Raw genomic sequence first — 16291 nt, 5'->3', positions numbered from 1 at the left:
TATTTTTTTTGGGGGGGTATCTTACTTACAGGTGATGTTGGTTGCTTGGACTTCAAATAAGCAACTGTATTATTCCTTGGCACCGTAACTGGGTCCAAGTACATTTACTGTTGGTTTCTTCATCTATAAATGTAATCATGAAATAGGACCTACTCTATAAGGAATTGAGTTGTAAGAATCAAATGACTTGATGTAGATGTGTGTACAAGTATGGTTTTGTGTATGCATACATATGTATTTATATATATCTTACAATGCACAAACACGATATGGATCCATCTTAGGATATAAAATTGGTATATGATAATCACCCTATAAATATCTATCACTCTTTTTTTCCTTTACCCAGTGAGGATCAAAACTGTTGGAAGAGCCTGTGAGAAGATGTCACGTGTGTTTAATGTGATTTACCTAGCACCAAGACATGGCTAGCTGGATAACTTGAAAATTCCAAGTAGATAACTAGTTATTTTCAAAAAAAATTCACTGTCTGCAGTACATCCACAAACTATACTAATAATCTGATAAAGAATAAAAACAAGTTTTAAAACTTGACAGTCTCTCAGTTGTAGCAATAGCTTTCATTTTCCAGTGTATTTACATGTGATTGAATCACAAGATCTTTTCTCTTTCTGTAGTTTTTGTGTGGTTTGAAGATTTAAATTTGTTATGGAAACAGCCTTTCAGTTGGCCAATGATTAGCTAATTTCTGATAATAGAAAAGGAAACATATTGCCCCAAGGCTGCTGTTTTCATTTCCTCATGAGAAGAAGAAGCACAGTAGAGAAGAAAGGCAGAGCCAGCACACTTAACCTTGGCTAACATGGGGAACTGGGCTGTGAATGAGGGACTCTCCATCTTCGTCATTGTAAGTACCAAAAGCAGGTAACTAATATTTTTTGATATGTCAGAGCTCTCTTGGAAGTTAAAATAGAGCAATGGCTTTGATTATTCTTGTGTGCTTAAAAAATGTACTTACTCTGTGAACAAACATCTCTGTGTTGGTAGATTCAGTTCATTCTCCCATCGCAAGCTTCTTAATTAAAAATATGCATCAGCAGCTCTCATTTTCATAGTTGATTTCTGAGTTTCTAAGACTATGAAGTTAGCCAGCATTTAACAGAGAGAATAAAACATACTTCATGCTAAAGATCTCCAATTGTGAGAATTTTTTTCAGTTACTCAAAGGTAAGATTCTTCACTTTTTATATTAACTACATTAAATGGTCAACTGAAACTCTACTGTTTTCTGAATAACATTTGTTCTTATGGATTTCTTAGATAGGAAAGTTGGCTTTATTTCAATCATAACACCAAAACAATCAAAGTTCTCCAGTTTCTTTAAAAAATAATGTACATTTTTTTCTATGCAGTCTGAACTGGAGTTACTTGTGAATTTTACAACAAATAGAGGTAAAAGAATTGAAATAAACCATCTTGTCTCATACCTTTGCAGTATGTGTATTATATGTATTTATGTTCATATAAAGTATGTATATAATATAGAACTGTATATAAGAAACAATTTTAAGAGGTTATAGTGAATTGATTTCTGTTCTGAACTCTTAAGTTAGTGTTCTCGGCAAAGCAACTATGGGTGAGTGAAATAGGAAGAAATGTGCTATCTAAATATTCTTAGTAAACAGCTCATGAAACACAAGATTAAGTATTACTCATAAATGGAAGTTTTGTAAAGATTAACCAAGTAATGCACAGAGTATGAGTTCTGGAGATATTAATAAAGTATTAGCGTGCTTAGAATTAAAACAACAAATAGTTTATTGAAACCTAGTTCATGCCAACACGCTAATGCAAGATAGAAGCGTGAGGGTTGGGAACTCTAGTTTTGAGTCCTTGCTCCCATTTTAAGGGCAGGTTACTCAGCTAAGGAACAAGCTGAACCTTTTATTCTAATTACAGTTTTCTCAGAAAGTGATCTTTTCAATTATCTATGCATATACATGAAAGTAAAAGATGGCTTAGAAACAGACTTAGGGAGCATAGCGACGGAAGAAATGGAGTTTCTGTAGCAACCTTCTTTGTAAAGAGAGACTGTTAGGAAGCATCCATGGGTGTTCAATAGTTAGTGTTAACAACTGATAATTTACTATTTAAGAAAAAACACCACAGAGGTGAAGTAGAAGACCGAGCGGTATCATTCCTTGATAAGGTTGTTGTTGGGATCAAATGGGAACTTAAAACCTAGAGGATTTACTTTATTTTTAAATTCCATGGCCTTCACCCCTTGCCCAAGCTCAATACCCGCTCCTTTAAAAATTAAGGAAAAACTCATTCAACAGAATAGCAAGTTGTGTGTGCTGTGAGCACGGAGTTCAAGTTCCTACAGGTCAGGAATCAAGAGCAATACTTTATTTCCATCTGCTCTCTACTCTCCCATTACTGTTACCTGTCCGGTTAAGATGAAAAGAAGAGGAAAGAGATGAGACGAGACGAGACAGACTGACACTAATTCAGTTATGTTGACCAGGTAGTGAAGCAATTATACAAAACAACAAAGGAAGGTAAAGTCAGGTCCTGAAAAGTGTAGAGGTGCTGGAAATAGCAAAGAGCTGCCACTGAGCTGGGTGCACCCAGACACCTATGTCAGAGTCTGAACGTGGGGAAGTCCTGTCCTTCTTTTGCCTCCAGTCTCATACGGAACCTAGCTATTGAGAGATATAAACCTCGTACTGACCTTTTCTGTTTGTGCAGCTGGTGTGGTTGGGGCTGAACGTCTTCCTCTTTGTCAAGTACTACAAGGTTTATGATGACGAGCCTAAATATAACTATACTCGGAAACTCCTTGGGGTGAGTATACCTTCTGCCTCACACCATCTTGGCCAGCCCACACTAGCAGTCAGTTGTCCTCAGATGTCTTCCTTTTTAAGCCTTGGAACATATCTTCTGAACAACTAAGACAACACCACCAGCTTTTTGCCCCAGTTGCAAATTCTTTGGCAAGAATCTCTTGTGGCCTGCCAGGGTGACAAGCTGAGGTAGGGCGGAGGGTCCTAGCCATGTCCCTTATCCACCAATATATGCTTAGCTTAACATAGGAATCTCTAGAATGGACAGCCTACTGGGAGCCATCTGTACAGGGGTGGCGCTGGTGTGACAATTGACGTTTTTTTCTGTAGTTTGTTTTCTAAGTTTGGCGGTCTGCATCATTTGGGGCACATCATTTGTTACATTAATAGTATGTTATAATCATATGTATAAGTCATATCAAACAATCATGACATTATTAAAATGGTCTCTAATGCAGTAATGCCGATCTGTTTTCTCTGTATCATAGGGAACATCTTTTGATATTGCTAAACCAATTTTGCCCAAGTATTACACCATACCAACTTGAGTTACAGTAAAGGTCTAAGTGCTAAGGGGATTTTGTTTCAAATCAAAGATCTAGTTTTACTACTGACCTCATGTTAATGGTGTATATGCTTGGAGCTTTAGGAGGAAGTAAGCTGAGGCGTGCCACTTACTTTAAAATGTATTGAATATATTAGAGGTGAGGTGGAGGAGGCCCCAAGGGCAGGAGTTCTTGCTACACAAGCTTGAGGGCAAGAATTTAGATCCACAGTTTCCATGTAAAAACTCAAGTGTGGCCACATGCACCTATAACTCCACTACTGGGAGGGGAGGGGAGGGGAGGGGAGGGGAGGGGAGGGGAGGGGAGGGGGGTAGTCGAGACAGTAAGATTTCTAGAGCTTGCTGAACACCGACTAGACAAAAGGCAATGAGCTTCCAGTGCAAGGTGAGACCTTGTCCCAGGGAGGATAAGGCCCGAGAGCAATGCAAATATAGGAGACACCTGATATTCTCTGATGGAGAACTGAGTGGAAAAATAGGTCGGTGACAAAGCATGCATAGGAAAATTTAAAAACTGTAGTCTGGGAGGTGAATAAACAAGAACTCAAAATAAACATATCCCACTTCTCAGGTTTGAAACTGAAAATGTTGACTTGGGGTAAAAAAGGCAGTTTTGAGCTTACAAGAAAACATACAAGCAGCTCCTAAGATATTCTCCTCTGCTGCGGAGAAAATTCCTTCCCTGACCTCTTAGAGAAGGTTTTTAGGGTCCCATGATGAGACTCCGGGGAAGAGGAGAACCAGTATTCTGCTCACCAGCCTCTCTGCTGCCTCCCCTCTCTCCTCTAGTCAGCACTGGCTCTGGCCCGGGCACCTGCAGCCTGCCTGAATTTCAACTGCATGCTGATCCTGTTGCCAGTGTGTCGGAATCTGCTCTCGTTCCTCAGGGGTTCCAGTGCGGTAAGAGCAAACACTCTGTCTCGTGTCAAATTGTCAAACACATCACACCAAATGCTCTTTCCAAGGAAAAGCCAAGTAATGCTCTGTGAAGCTCATCTTCAGTAGAATACTTATGAGCTGTGTCTTGTCATATGCTGTGATATACATGATGGACATCTGCATCAACATCAACTTATATGTATACATACATATGTATACATATGTATACATACATACATACATTATACTATTTGAGGGAAGAGTTTCCTGGAACATTATTTAACTTGGAAAATTTAAAAAGCAGCTAAACAAACTATATACTTGCAATAGTAAGGAAGTAAATATACATGCACAGGGGTTTATGAGCCAAACATACGACATTTAGGAACTAAGAGTTCTAGAATGTTTTTAATATCATGTCCGAGAAAACATTCTCTGTATAACATCACAAGCAAATTCAATCACTTCACAAAACAACATACTATTAGAAAATATAATTAGGAGTAGTTTATTCCTATGTTGGCACATGCTTGTAATTCCAACAATGAGGAGCCTGAGACAGGCATATCTTATATTTGGGACCATCCCAGGCTACATAGTGAGTTTTAGGACAGTTTCAGCAACATAGTGAGATCCTGTTTTAAAAAAAAGAAAGAAAGAAGAGCAAAGAATTGCTAGCTCCGTGGGATTAGATTTCAGAGCATTCTACATGTCCATGGTTCCCTTTGTCTTCATATAAACTGATGATTACATTGATGTAGAAAAAGTATTTTTAAACTGTAGGATCCTGTATTTTTTTTTTTTTTACTGGTAACATTATATGACGATGAAAATTAAGTTATTGATACTTATTTAGCACACATGTTCAAATAAATGTGATACAGAGCAAGACATGGTGAGTCCCATAAAATAAGGCCTTGGAGGAAAAGAAGCCTGACATTGGGCAGGTGAGGATTAATCAACATCTAGAATTTGCTGATGAAATAGAAAAAGTATTATATATGGAGAAGATAGCATGGGCAAAAGCATAGAAGATGGCGAGAAAATCTTATTTTCAAAAAAAAGAAAAGAAATAATATAATACTTTCTGTCTCAACCTTTACTCTGTTCTATTTAAATTTATTGGACAGGAGATTCAGCTTAGTGATATAGTGCCTGCCAACCCAGTGTATGAGTTGGTGGCTAGATTGTTTTTCTTTAGCTTTTATGAGCATTTCTGTACTTGGAAAATGAAGATGGACACAGTCAGCTTCTATCTGGCTTGAGAGAAGGAGGGATGAGGCACTTCTTCAATAGGAAAAAAATATAGAAACAGTGCACAGAATTGGACAGGTTGAATATGTCACTCAAGCCAAGGACATGTAGCATCCTGAACTTGGTTAGGGTATATTTCTGTGTAACTAGTCTTTAAAACCTAATATCAGCAAGTCATTGCTTCACTTTAGATGTTTTGCTATTCCTGAAAAATATAAGTGGTTGGTGCCTCCTGGGACCTGGAGTTCAATGGTCAGCTACTTCTGCAGAGTTGGTGAGCTTCAGATTCAGTGAGAGGTTTTGCTTCAAAAATAAGATGGAGAACAAGAGAGAGAGAGAGAGAGAGAGACACTTGACATTGACCTCTGGCTACCACACAAATATGTCTACCCACCTCCTCTGTCTGTCTTTCTCTTTCCTAAATTCTACAGTATTTAAGTTAAAATAGCTTTGAAAGGAAAATGGAAAGCAAACTATTTTTCCATGAGAGTACAGGAATTTTAGCTGGCAAATGTCTAAGATAAGCCTGGAGAAGAAAGCAAGAATTTTGCTGGGGAAACCGGAAAGTTAAATGTACTGTTAAGGAAGTAATACTTCGTTTGACAATTACCAAATATCTGTAGTAAATTGTCAGTCACAGGTACAGCTCAGCCTTTCACGTTGCCTCACTTTCCCTAGTCATATAAAATTCCTATTAATTTAAAAAAAAGTTAAAAAAAAAAAAAAAAAAACAGCCAGGACTCAGCTTGCTCAAATGGGATGAGTGGACAGCAATGAAACTTTAATATTACCCACCACTTTATAAAGTACCATTTTGTCTTAAACATACTCCTTAAACTCTAGTCTCAGGGGTCTCATTTTACATGAAGACTTGGGAAGAAGCGGGGGTTGTCTCTCAGTAGTACAGCATTAACCTAGAATGCAGGAGGTCCGGAACCCAACCTCACTTCTGCAAATCCATAAGTAGTTGAACAAAATGTTAGAGTCACTTTGCCCAGCAGCAAAACAACAGATCAAACAAACAAAACCAAAGAAAGAATGTTGACAAATCCTTTAAGATTCTCTGGACAGAGCCAAATCCCTTGTCTCTGGAAAATGCTCTGATAAAGCTCCTTTATTTAAGTCATTAATTTGATGTGTCACAGTTATGCCTTGCAAACCCGGGCAACAGCTAATCACAGTGCTTGATGCTAGCCATTCATCATAAGGCTTTCTGAAGAATCTACTGAAGAATCCATGGAGATGAAATCTCACTGCATTGAAAGGCTAACTACCAAGCTACCCATCTTTGAAATAATACAAGAGGCAGATGAAGGCTTGCTAAATAACACCATTGTGCAATATCTTTTCGGATTATTTTTTTTGAGACATGATTTGGGTACTTAAAAAAAAAAAATCTCCCTATCCCTGTACGAATACATTTTCTTTAGAGGAACTAAAGCCTGAAAAACAGGCAGTGTTTTCACCGAGGTGGTCAGTTAAGAAATCCTTGTTACCCCATAACCCGGAGTTGTGTTGCCTTGAATGGTCATGTCTCATGAGTAACACATATAAAATATCAGCTTTGGAGCATCGTGTAGCCCACGGGTGAAGATCCTCATGAGAATCTTTAATAGCAGTAGTAAATTGGGGAAAAGCCAAGCTCTGTAACCCAATACATCTTCACACAGAACAATTCCCCCCACTTTATTTACTTGTTTAAATTAGCACACAAAATAATGTTTCTTAGGGCATTTTTGTACCTACATAGTTCTGGTTGATGAGCCGCCCCACCACCTCTTCTCCTTATTTCTCTCCCCTCCATCTTCATTTATACTCTCCCTCCCCTCTAATTGCTCCTGGTACCTTTGAACCACCACTTTTGTTACTCTTCCCATTTCCCCTCCCTCAAAATCAAGGATCTGCTCCCGGTATGGCATGCTCTTCCTTCTGAGGCTGGCAATATGAAAGACAGACTTTGCAAACGAAACTACCTTTTCTGATTGGGATTTTTAATGACTGAGTATGTTGTGACTAGGGTTGGAAATTGTGACAGCTGAAGCTCACCAAGACTCAATGGAACTCATGTCAAGAATGTGAGGTGGGCACACAAGTAGGAGCATTGGGATTCAAAGCTGGGCCATTTTGCTCCCCGAGCCTACTTGCTTTTGTATGTATCAACTAAACACCTTGAACTGTCCCCATGGCTCTGTTTAATATGCATATTTGAACCTGCTAAGTAACCGACTCTAGCAATGATCAGGCTATAATAACTTAAGAACTTGCTAATGGAACATTGTGCTAACTAAATAGCCATAGAATTTCAGTTCTGTTTTAGAGGTCTGAATCATGCAGACTCTGGTTTTGTAACCTTCTGTTTTACCTGGAGGAAAAAAAAAAGCCCTGTGGCTGTGGAACCTTACCCTCCTCCCAAACCAAACCAAACCAACTAAACAAACAAAAACAACAACAAAACAAAAAACCCAAAACCCAACCAACCAACTAACCAAGAAACCAACCAACCAACCAACAACAACAACAACAACAACAAAACTGTGAGAAGAGTCTAGGCCTGATCATGCAGAACCACCTGCTGAACTTTTAATAACCTCAGCTGGATGTGTAAAACAACTTTAACTTGTGACAGTTCTAGTCTTCAGATCAGAATCAAACAGAAAGGTGAAAAGGCCTTTTGTCTTCTACAGTCTCAGGATCAGACGGCCTCTTCTGCCTCTTTGGTTCTGCTTCTAACCATGTGGCCTCCTAGGGAGACTTGTGCTTAAAAAAACAGGGAAGGAGGCCAAATAATGCAAATTTAAACATAAGTATACTCTCCTAGGTAGGGCTGCAGCTCAGCAGTGAAGAACATGCCAAGTGTGAAAGGTGCTAAATTCCATCCCCAGTGTTGGGGGAAAAAAAGGAGAATGAATAGGTATACCTTTAGTAAAAGATACTAATTATCAATTAAATTAAAATTCATTGATAATTTTACACTGGAGACATGCTGGAGACATGCCTGAGGACGAATGGATGACCACAAACTTAAGGAGCTTAAGTTTTATGGAAGGGATATAGACTAAGTATGAGATTTCCAACGTAGAAGGAGCTCCATGCAAAGTGGCATTTTTTATATTTATCACACATTTTTACTGTCACCATGTGCAGATGTTTCTGTCAGATTCTTTGCCTGAATTTTATAGGCAGATGGAAGCCTAGCTCTTGCCATTTCACCTGTAAGACCAAGTATACATACGATGGAGTTACAAAAGCCCACAGTATACCCCGTTAACTATGTAATTCATTTTACTTCCACTTTTCATTATTTTGAAATTCAGTTTCAATACAGCATAGAAATTTGCCAAGATGTCCCAACAATTGCCCTTGCATTATAATGATAGTTGATTGAAGTTGGGCAAGGCTCTTTGTGACAGTAAGAGAAAAACTTCCTTTTAGGAGTCAGTGGACAATAGCAGCGGGATAGTTCCTGGAGGAAGCTCTAGGGGGTGATGAGAGCTTGGCTATTTGGGAACTGGCTGGCAATAACTCAGAGGTGAGTCAAAGCACACACATGCTATCTGTAGGCTAAGGAGGAACAGAAAGGGCCCTGGCAATCCAAGAACTCTCTTTGAAGGCCTTCCTTCAAATCTTACCAGCTGATCACCCTGCCCCATTTTCAGGAAGTGGTAAGAAGATCATTTTCTTAAAAGCTTAGTGTCAGCATGCCTTCTTCACCATTCCTGACCACACGGGGGGGTGGGGGTGGGGGGTGGGGGGGGAGGGGAAGCACTTAGGAAAAATGAAGGATTGCTGCCTTGGTGGGACCTGTTGCTCTGGCTTATTAGTTTCTCCTTTGAATAAAAAATCTGTGCTTTGCCTTCACTAGATCTTAAGCCGTGATGATTACCTCCGAATGGGTACTGTGTTACCTAATCAGATCACTCCATTCTTCTGACACTGCATTTATTATTTTTTTCTAAGTGTTTGCATCAAAGGTTTGTAAGGGGCATCAAGATCTATTATTTCTCAAATTTTATCGATGCTAATGATAGTGATAAAGACAGGACTGAGGTGATGCCAATAGAGAGCCTAACAAAGCCATACTATTCATCATCAAATTTGTTATGATGCAGGAGCTAGTGAATTTCTTCCTCCACCCCTCCTTCAACAAAATAGAAAATATGCAACAGCGAATGCAGACAGGCTTAGTGATCTTATTTCCGAGGCAGTGAAAGTGTGGTCTGTTTGTATGACCAAGTAATTAATAATGGAAACTTTAAAAATACGTAGCATGTTAATCTTTGTTCAGGATGCTTGCCCTCTAGCTTGAGAGCCAGGCTACGGTAGTTGAGAACTTAGGTACACAACAATGCAAAACAACATCTGATTCTAATATAAAATCTCTCTCAATGAATACATGTCTCCTAGAAAAGAGCTTTGATGATTAAATAGGTGAGAAACCTGTCCTACAGTTATGTGGTAGATCTGTGACTCACTATATATAGATAGATACATGTAAAGGCAAAACTTACTTTCAAATGTAATAATTCATCACTACTTTCAACAAACTATATTAACTTCCTTTCTGCGATTCTTTTTGTTTTTGTTTTGCTTTGTTTTGTTTTGTTTTAAGACAGGGTTTCTCTGTGTAGCCCTGGCTGTCCTAGAACTCACTCTGTAGACCAGGCTGGCCTCAAACACAGAGATCTGCCTGCCTCTGCCTACTGAGTGCTAGAATTAAAGGTGTGGAGCACCACTGCTCACTGCCTGGTCCACCCTATGATTCTTAAGAGTCCAAAGCAGTTTACCCAGATGGATACTAATAATTGTAACTTCTGTGCAACAAATTGCCACAAATGCATTGGCTTAGAACAAGCCTCATTTGCAAGCTGAAAGTTGTGTAAAGCAGAGAGGTTCTGCTTTCTGTGAGACTGAGAGAAAAATACAAGCCTTCTGAAAGTCTAGGTTCAGAGATACAGTATCTTTCTAGCATGCAAAGGCCTTGGGTTCCACTATCAGTTCTGTACAATGAAATGAAACAAACAAAACAACAACCAAACAAACACAAAACATCTTCTAGGCTCCTTCTTCAAAAATCTATGCATTATAGTTGCAGGTCTATGGCCCCTGTTTCCTAGTTAGCAGTCATCCTAAGGCCACTTTTGGATCCCACACCTCCCTCCCATGTATCTGACCCCATCTTCTAGACAGCAACAGTACCTTAAATTCTTTTTGTATTTCAAATCTCTGACTTCCTTTATTTTGGACTTCTAGAGTTTATGTGATAGTGTCTGATCACCTAAGGGGGAAAAACCTTCATCTTTAAATCAAGTTTGGACTTTACATCTACAGAATCCATGTCATCACACAGTATAACAAAACCACATGTCATCCACACAAGTCCCATCCAAACTCAAGGGAAGAAGATTGCACAAGTCTTTCCAGAATTCTGCCTACCGAAAGGACTTTTTAAAATTGGAGGAACGTGGCAGTTAAGAAAACAGGAGGCTATTTCCTTAAACCTATAAAGGAGTTTGCTGGTCTGAATGAGCCCACTGTTAAAGGATAGTGGTAGCTGAATGATAATGGATGCTTCATTGATTAATTGCCCTTCTAGTCCCTGCTCATCTACCCTCACCTTCTCTGATCACTGTCCACTAAGGATCCCAATACTTCAGTTCTTAAGTCTGATTTTGAGACACCTTAGAACACTAATGATGGTGTCCTTGCATCTGACTTCATGGAAAGGGGCATAGATTTTTGATACACAATAGACTGGAATCCCAGCCAAAGTGAAGTTTTCATTTTTTAACTATAACACAGACAAGAATACATGCATTGTTGCATTAAGTGATAGGTAAATTATCTGGATGACACAGGCTACTTTCCTCCTTTATCTGGAATCCTTATGGTTTTCCTTTCGTTGTTATTATTATTAATATATGACAATGATCTTCCTTGTAATGTCTCTAGCCTAAATGAGCATGTGAGCCCATTTCCCCCCTCCTATACTGTATATGAGCAATTGTGCAAAGACATATTCACTTGTTCTAGAAGAGTTCACTCATTTTTGTTCCCACCAGATTCCTAGGAATGTGACAACAGGCCAACTCTTCAAGAAGTTTTAGATACCTTGTTTATTAAATATTAAAACTAGAAGTATATTTTGTCAAAATTCAGAACTTTAGACAGTGAAAAATATATTTGAGACAAGGCCTCATTTCACTAGTATGAGAAAAGGAAACATATGACTTAAGCTGGCTGTGAGAACTGGGAGAGATGCCTACCTCAGTCTTGCCATCAAGCAAATGGATGGAAATCTATCTTTATAGAGTGGTTATAAGACTTACATGTCAACTGTCTGGGACATAGAAAGTGTTCACATGAAAAATTTCTACCATTCTTTTTTCTCTCCATCCAAAGTGTTGCTCTACCAGAATTCGAAGACAACTGGACAGGAACCTCACCTTCCATAAGATGGTAGCTTGGATGATAGCACTTCACACTGGTAAGTTTTAGAAGACACTTGAAATGCAGAGAGTGATCTTGGATACGTGTGTGCAGGTACATTAGGTTGTGGTCAGATGAGTTTCGGTCAAAAGCATTCAAACTTTTTTTTTCCCCTGATGTTAGAATTCATACCCAGAGTGGAATTTTTTTTAAAACCATAGGGTCTTTCTATATAAATAAAATTAAAATATGCTATACAGTTTGTCCTCCTGTCCTCACCATTCCCTATTATTTTAGTATAAAAATATGTCTGCTAAGTGAACACAAACATTTCTATTCATCCTACAAATGCTTTGCTACAGATATGGACTTTGTGGATTTTGCAATAAACCTGCAGGACTATGAGCCATAAATTGAAAATATCTTCAGAAAACCCTTATCACATGCATACCTTTGTGATTATTACTATTCCATCCTATGTTTGCATACAATGTGTATTTATATGTAGTGTATTATATAGTATATCACGATTGTGGTGTGGCAAAGAATGTTCCTAGATCTGTTACCTAATCTCCATGAATTCACTTACATAAGTTATTTGCCAGAAAATAGACATGCATAGCAATGAACAGAAAGGTCCTTTACTCTGCCTATGGGATTACATCTCTTACTGAGGAAAATAAACTGAGTGTAGAGGTGTTTTACTGGCTCCCGATTCTTCTACCAGATTTTGCAAGACTTATGAGTTGTGGTAAATGAAAGCTTTAGAAGAAATGAGTGACAGCATCCTATTAGAAATTAGCATGTTATACCAGTAAGAATGCAGACACGTGTGCCACACAGCTTGGATTTGATTCCTAATTCAGTTTCTTCTTGGCTTAAGTGACCTTGGGCAAGGTTCTAAAGCAAACGATGCCCTAGTTCCCTTATCTTTTAGATGAGCTGATAGTAAACATACTTGTTTCATTGGTTTAATGTAAGGACTGAGTGACTGTGAAACACAACAGGCCCCTAGGAAGCTCTAGGCAAGTGATAGTGAAATAATGAATGCACTTTCTTTTATAAAAAAATTAATGTATTCATTTTATACCCCAATATTATTCTCCCCTCTCCTCTCAGTCCTCCCTCTCACAGGTCCTCCCCTTTTCCTCTGAGAAGCGGGAGGCCCTGGCTAGGTATCCCCTCACCCTGGCAAGTCAGTCACTGCGGGACTAGGCAGATCTCTCACTGAGGCCAGACAAGGTGGCCCAGTTAGTCGAGCAATTTCTTTTTAACTTACAAGATTCATGCTGATGACCATCAGTTTGTATTAATTCCATTATGCCCACTACCACTCTCTGGAGGTAATGAAGCAGACATCACATGGTGCTTTTCTCGGTTGAGCACAAACACATTAGGGAAGAAGGGAAGGTGTGAATCTATCAAGTGTATACTCTTAAAAAATTTGGTTGGCTGGCTTTCCCTAAATGTTAGTTCAACCCTTTCATTTCACAAATGAGGGAACCAATACCAGAAAGGCTGTATGGTTCTTTCCTTGGTAGCATAGGCAGAAAGAAGCTGACCTACTAGACCTGCCTGCCTTCTCTCGTTATTAGGGCCCAGTTTGTTTACTGAATCCTAGGCCCCATCCCTTTGGTTCTCTTGAGAGCCAGAGGCTGTGGCCAGAACCCTAGATTCCACTGATGTGGTACACCCTTCTTCCCTCTCTGTGTCTCTTCCTTGTCCTCTTCAGCCATTCACACCATTGCACATCTGTTCAACGTGGAGTGGTGTGTGAATGCCAGAATGGGGATTTCTGACCCATATTCGGTAGCACTCTCTGACATTGGAGACAATGACAATGAAGAGTATCTCAATTTTGCCAGAGAAAAAATCAAGGTAAGCCTCCCTTTTCTGATTCCGATGTTTGCTAGACTATTAAAAACCAATGACTTTGTTTGCCTGAGTGAAAAAAAATAAACCTATAATTTGTCTATATAAACCACCAAAGAAAGTTTGCTAATAGTTTATAATATAAGTGTAAACATGTCTTTTATATACTCATGGCAGGAGCTCATGCCATTTTTATGAATCCAGTGGCTTAGGGAGACAGTTGAGTTCCCCAGTTGAATTTCAAACACATTCCCCATGTTTACAAAAACAGCTGTAAATCAAAGAATATTAATTTTGCCCCAAATTTTCCATTCAAACTGACATGAAAAAAGCTGGCATGACTCATGCTTTTGTTTCTGTCATATCATGGATAATTTTTCCTTCCATTGTTCATTGTTTCCCCAATGACATATATTGAACATTTTAGTTGAACTGACACTGTCACGATCTGTCCAGATTTTCTTGAGTCACTTTTACTGGCTCTGTGCTTCCTCCAGAATGTTTTCCTTTTCAATCGCTTAAGCCCCCTCTTCTTCTAAGGACTGCCTTGAGGCTCCCAGTAGCTCTTGGTCCAAAGATGAAATTGGAAAACATCTGGACAATCACTGCTCCTTGAGAACCCTTAGGCAAATAACCTATGAATGCAGGCTTCGAGATGTAACTCCTTTTCCTTTAGTCAGTGCAAACTAGGATGTGTAACTTAACTCTCAGATTGGCTTGTGTATGCCAGAGTGGATATTTCTCATCTTTATTTAATAGAATTCTCTGAGATTGGAGACAAAAAAGGTGGGTGCAATCTCCCAGGGCGTCGGGGCAGGGATATCTTCGCCCTGACCCTGTGCATCTCTGTGCATCCCAGCCTGCTCTAGAGCACCTGTTCTCTGGGACTACATGTTTTTACCATGTTTATTTTCAGTTTCCTGGAAGTAGACATAATGAGACACCATCTCTAAGGTCAACTTAAAGCTGTCCCTGTGAGACGTTGTGCGTGTTTCCCCTTGCCTAACTTTTCATCTTCTCTGACCTGTTCCTTCTTCACTGACAAGTTTTTGTTGGAAATCCCCTCTAAGTCATTTGCCCCAAACCTCTCATCTAAGGGTCTACTCATAGTAAACCCAGCCTCAGGTAGCAGGTGTAATAAGAATTCATTGGCTAACTATGTACTGTAGCCTTTCCAAATCAAAGAGGTAGAGCATGAGACACTCTGAAGACATCTTTAACTAGGTTCAGTTCCTTATAGTTGAACTCCACTAGAATCATCTGAATGTTCTTCTTTATCTGTGACTCCCCAATAATGTGAGACAGTTTAAATTTGGAAATCCCAACACCAGATCTCTCTGAGAGATATGATTACAATAGCCAAAGGGACAGGAAATGCCTTATAAAACCAGCTTTAAAATGGATACTCCCGCAGTTCTGAGCCTGTGTGTTTCTATTTTCTAGAACCCTGAAGGGGGCCTGTATGTGGCCGTGACTCGGTTGGCTGGCATCACAGGAATTGTCATCACACTGTGTCTCATACTGATCATCACATCCTCTACCAAAACCATTCGGAGGTCTTACTTTGAAGTGTTCTGGTATACACACCATCTCTTTGTGATCTTCTTCATTGGTCTTGCCATCCATGGAGCGGAGTGAGTTTTCTGACTCTATTGCCAAATACTTTCGGTTCACTTTCTAGATGTATTGACTAAGGAGAGGCACAGTAGAGAACAGCTAAGGTCAGTCAAAATAAAAACCAGCAATAGTTTTTGCTTTCTTGTTGTTCCCATTCCAATTCATAATGGGTGATTTAAAATAAGCTTGAAATATATACCTCGTATGTAAAACACACTGGTAATGGTTCGTCTCAAGGCCACTATTTGTGTAGATTTCTCACTATATTCCCACCTAAAGAGAAGAAAGGTGGTCTACTCTGTGTGACCATACCTTATTTAAAGCATTCATTCTGTCTTAGATGCCCACCACATTGCTTATCTACCTCAGGAATTGGGGGAGGAATGCTAGCTAGGCATTGCCTTCAGACTTTCAAATATGATAAAAAAAAATAATTGACTTCTACCAAGCTCTATGTCCGGCTCTAAGAACTTGACATTCGATGTTTTGGTTTTTTTTTTTTTTTTTTTTTTTTTTTTTTTTTTTTTTTTTTTTTTCCATCTCATGTGTAGATGTGTAACCCAAAGGTAAAAATGGTAAAATGTGGGCCAAGCCATGCCATGCTGGTGAGTAGTCTAGAGAACGGGTGGTTTTGAGTGGGCTGTGGTGAAAATTCGCATAAGGACACACAGTGCTTGACTTTATGCTCGGAAAAGTCTGCTTGAAGATCAAGTTTCAATTTTCTACTCTTTCACACCACCTGCACATAGAAGCCAAGTCCAGAAACATTCCATGATGGGTATCGAGTTCCAGGAACACAGGGGAGGGGCAAGAGAATATGCAAAGCTCAAGCCAAGTAACCTGGGGGTGACCAAGTCTTGAGAGTGAAAAG

The 16291-nt window shown here is 39.3% G+C and overlaps 1 protein-coding gene across 1 annotated transcript in view; it reads left to right on the top strand.

Moving 5' to 3' along the window:
- The first annotated feature begins 728 nt into the window (after positions 1-728).
- Cybb (cytochrome b-245 beta chain) overlaps positions 729-16291 on the top strand; it is a 33099-nt gene continuing 17536 nt past the window's right edge. The window contains exons 1-6 of the mRNA XM_034485209.2: positions 729-868; positions 2713-2808; positions 4162-4272; positions 11905-11989; positions 13664-13809; positions 15247-15437. Of these exons, the coding sequence (XP_034341100.1) occupies positions 824-868; positions 2713-2808; positions 4162-4272; positions 11905-11989; positions 13664-13809; positions 15247-15437 (674 nt within the window). The 5' untranslated portion in view covers positions 729-823. The remainder of the gene's footprint in view (positions 869-2712; positions 2809-4161; positions 4273-11904; positions 11990-13663; positions 13810-15246; positions 15438-16291) is intronic.

The sequence above is a fragment of the Arvicanthis niloticus genome, chromosome X (genome assembly GCF_011762505.2).
Source record: "Arvicanthis niloticus isolate mArvNil1 chromosome X, mArvNil1.pat.X, whole genome shotgun sequence".
NCBI classification, from domain to species: domain Eukaryota; kingdom Metazoa; phylum Chordata; class Mammalia; order Rodentia; family Muridae; genus Arvicanthis; species Arvicanthis niloticus.
The sequence above is the reverse complement of the archived record's forward strand: the minus strand, read 5'-3'. Positions and strand labels throughout refer to the sequence as shown.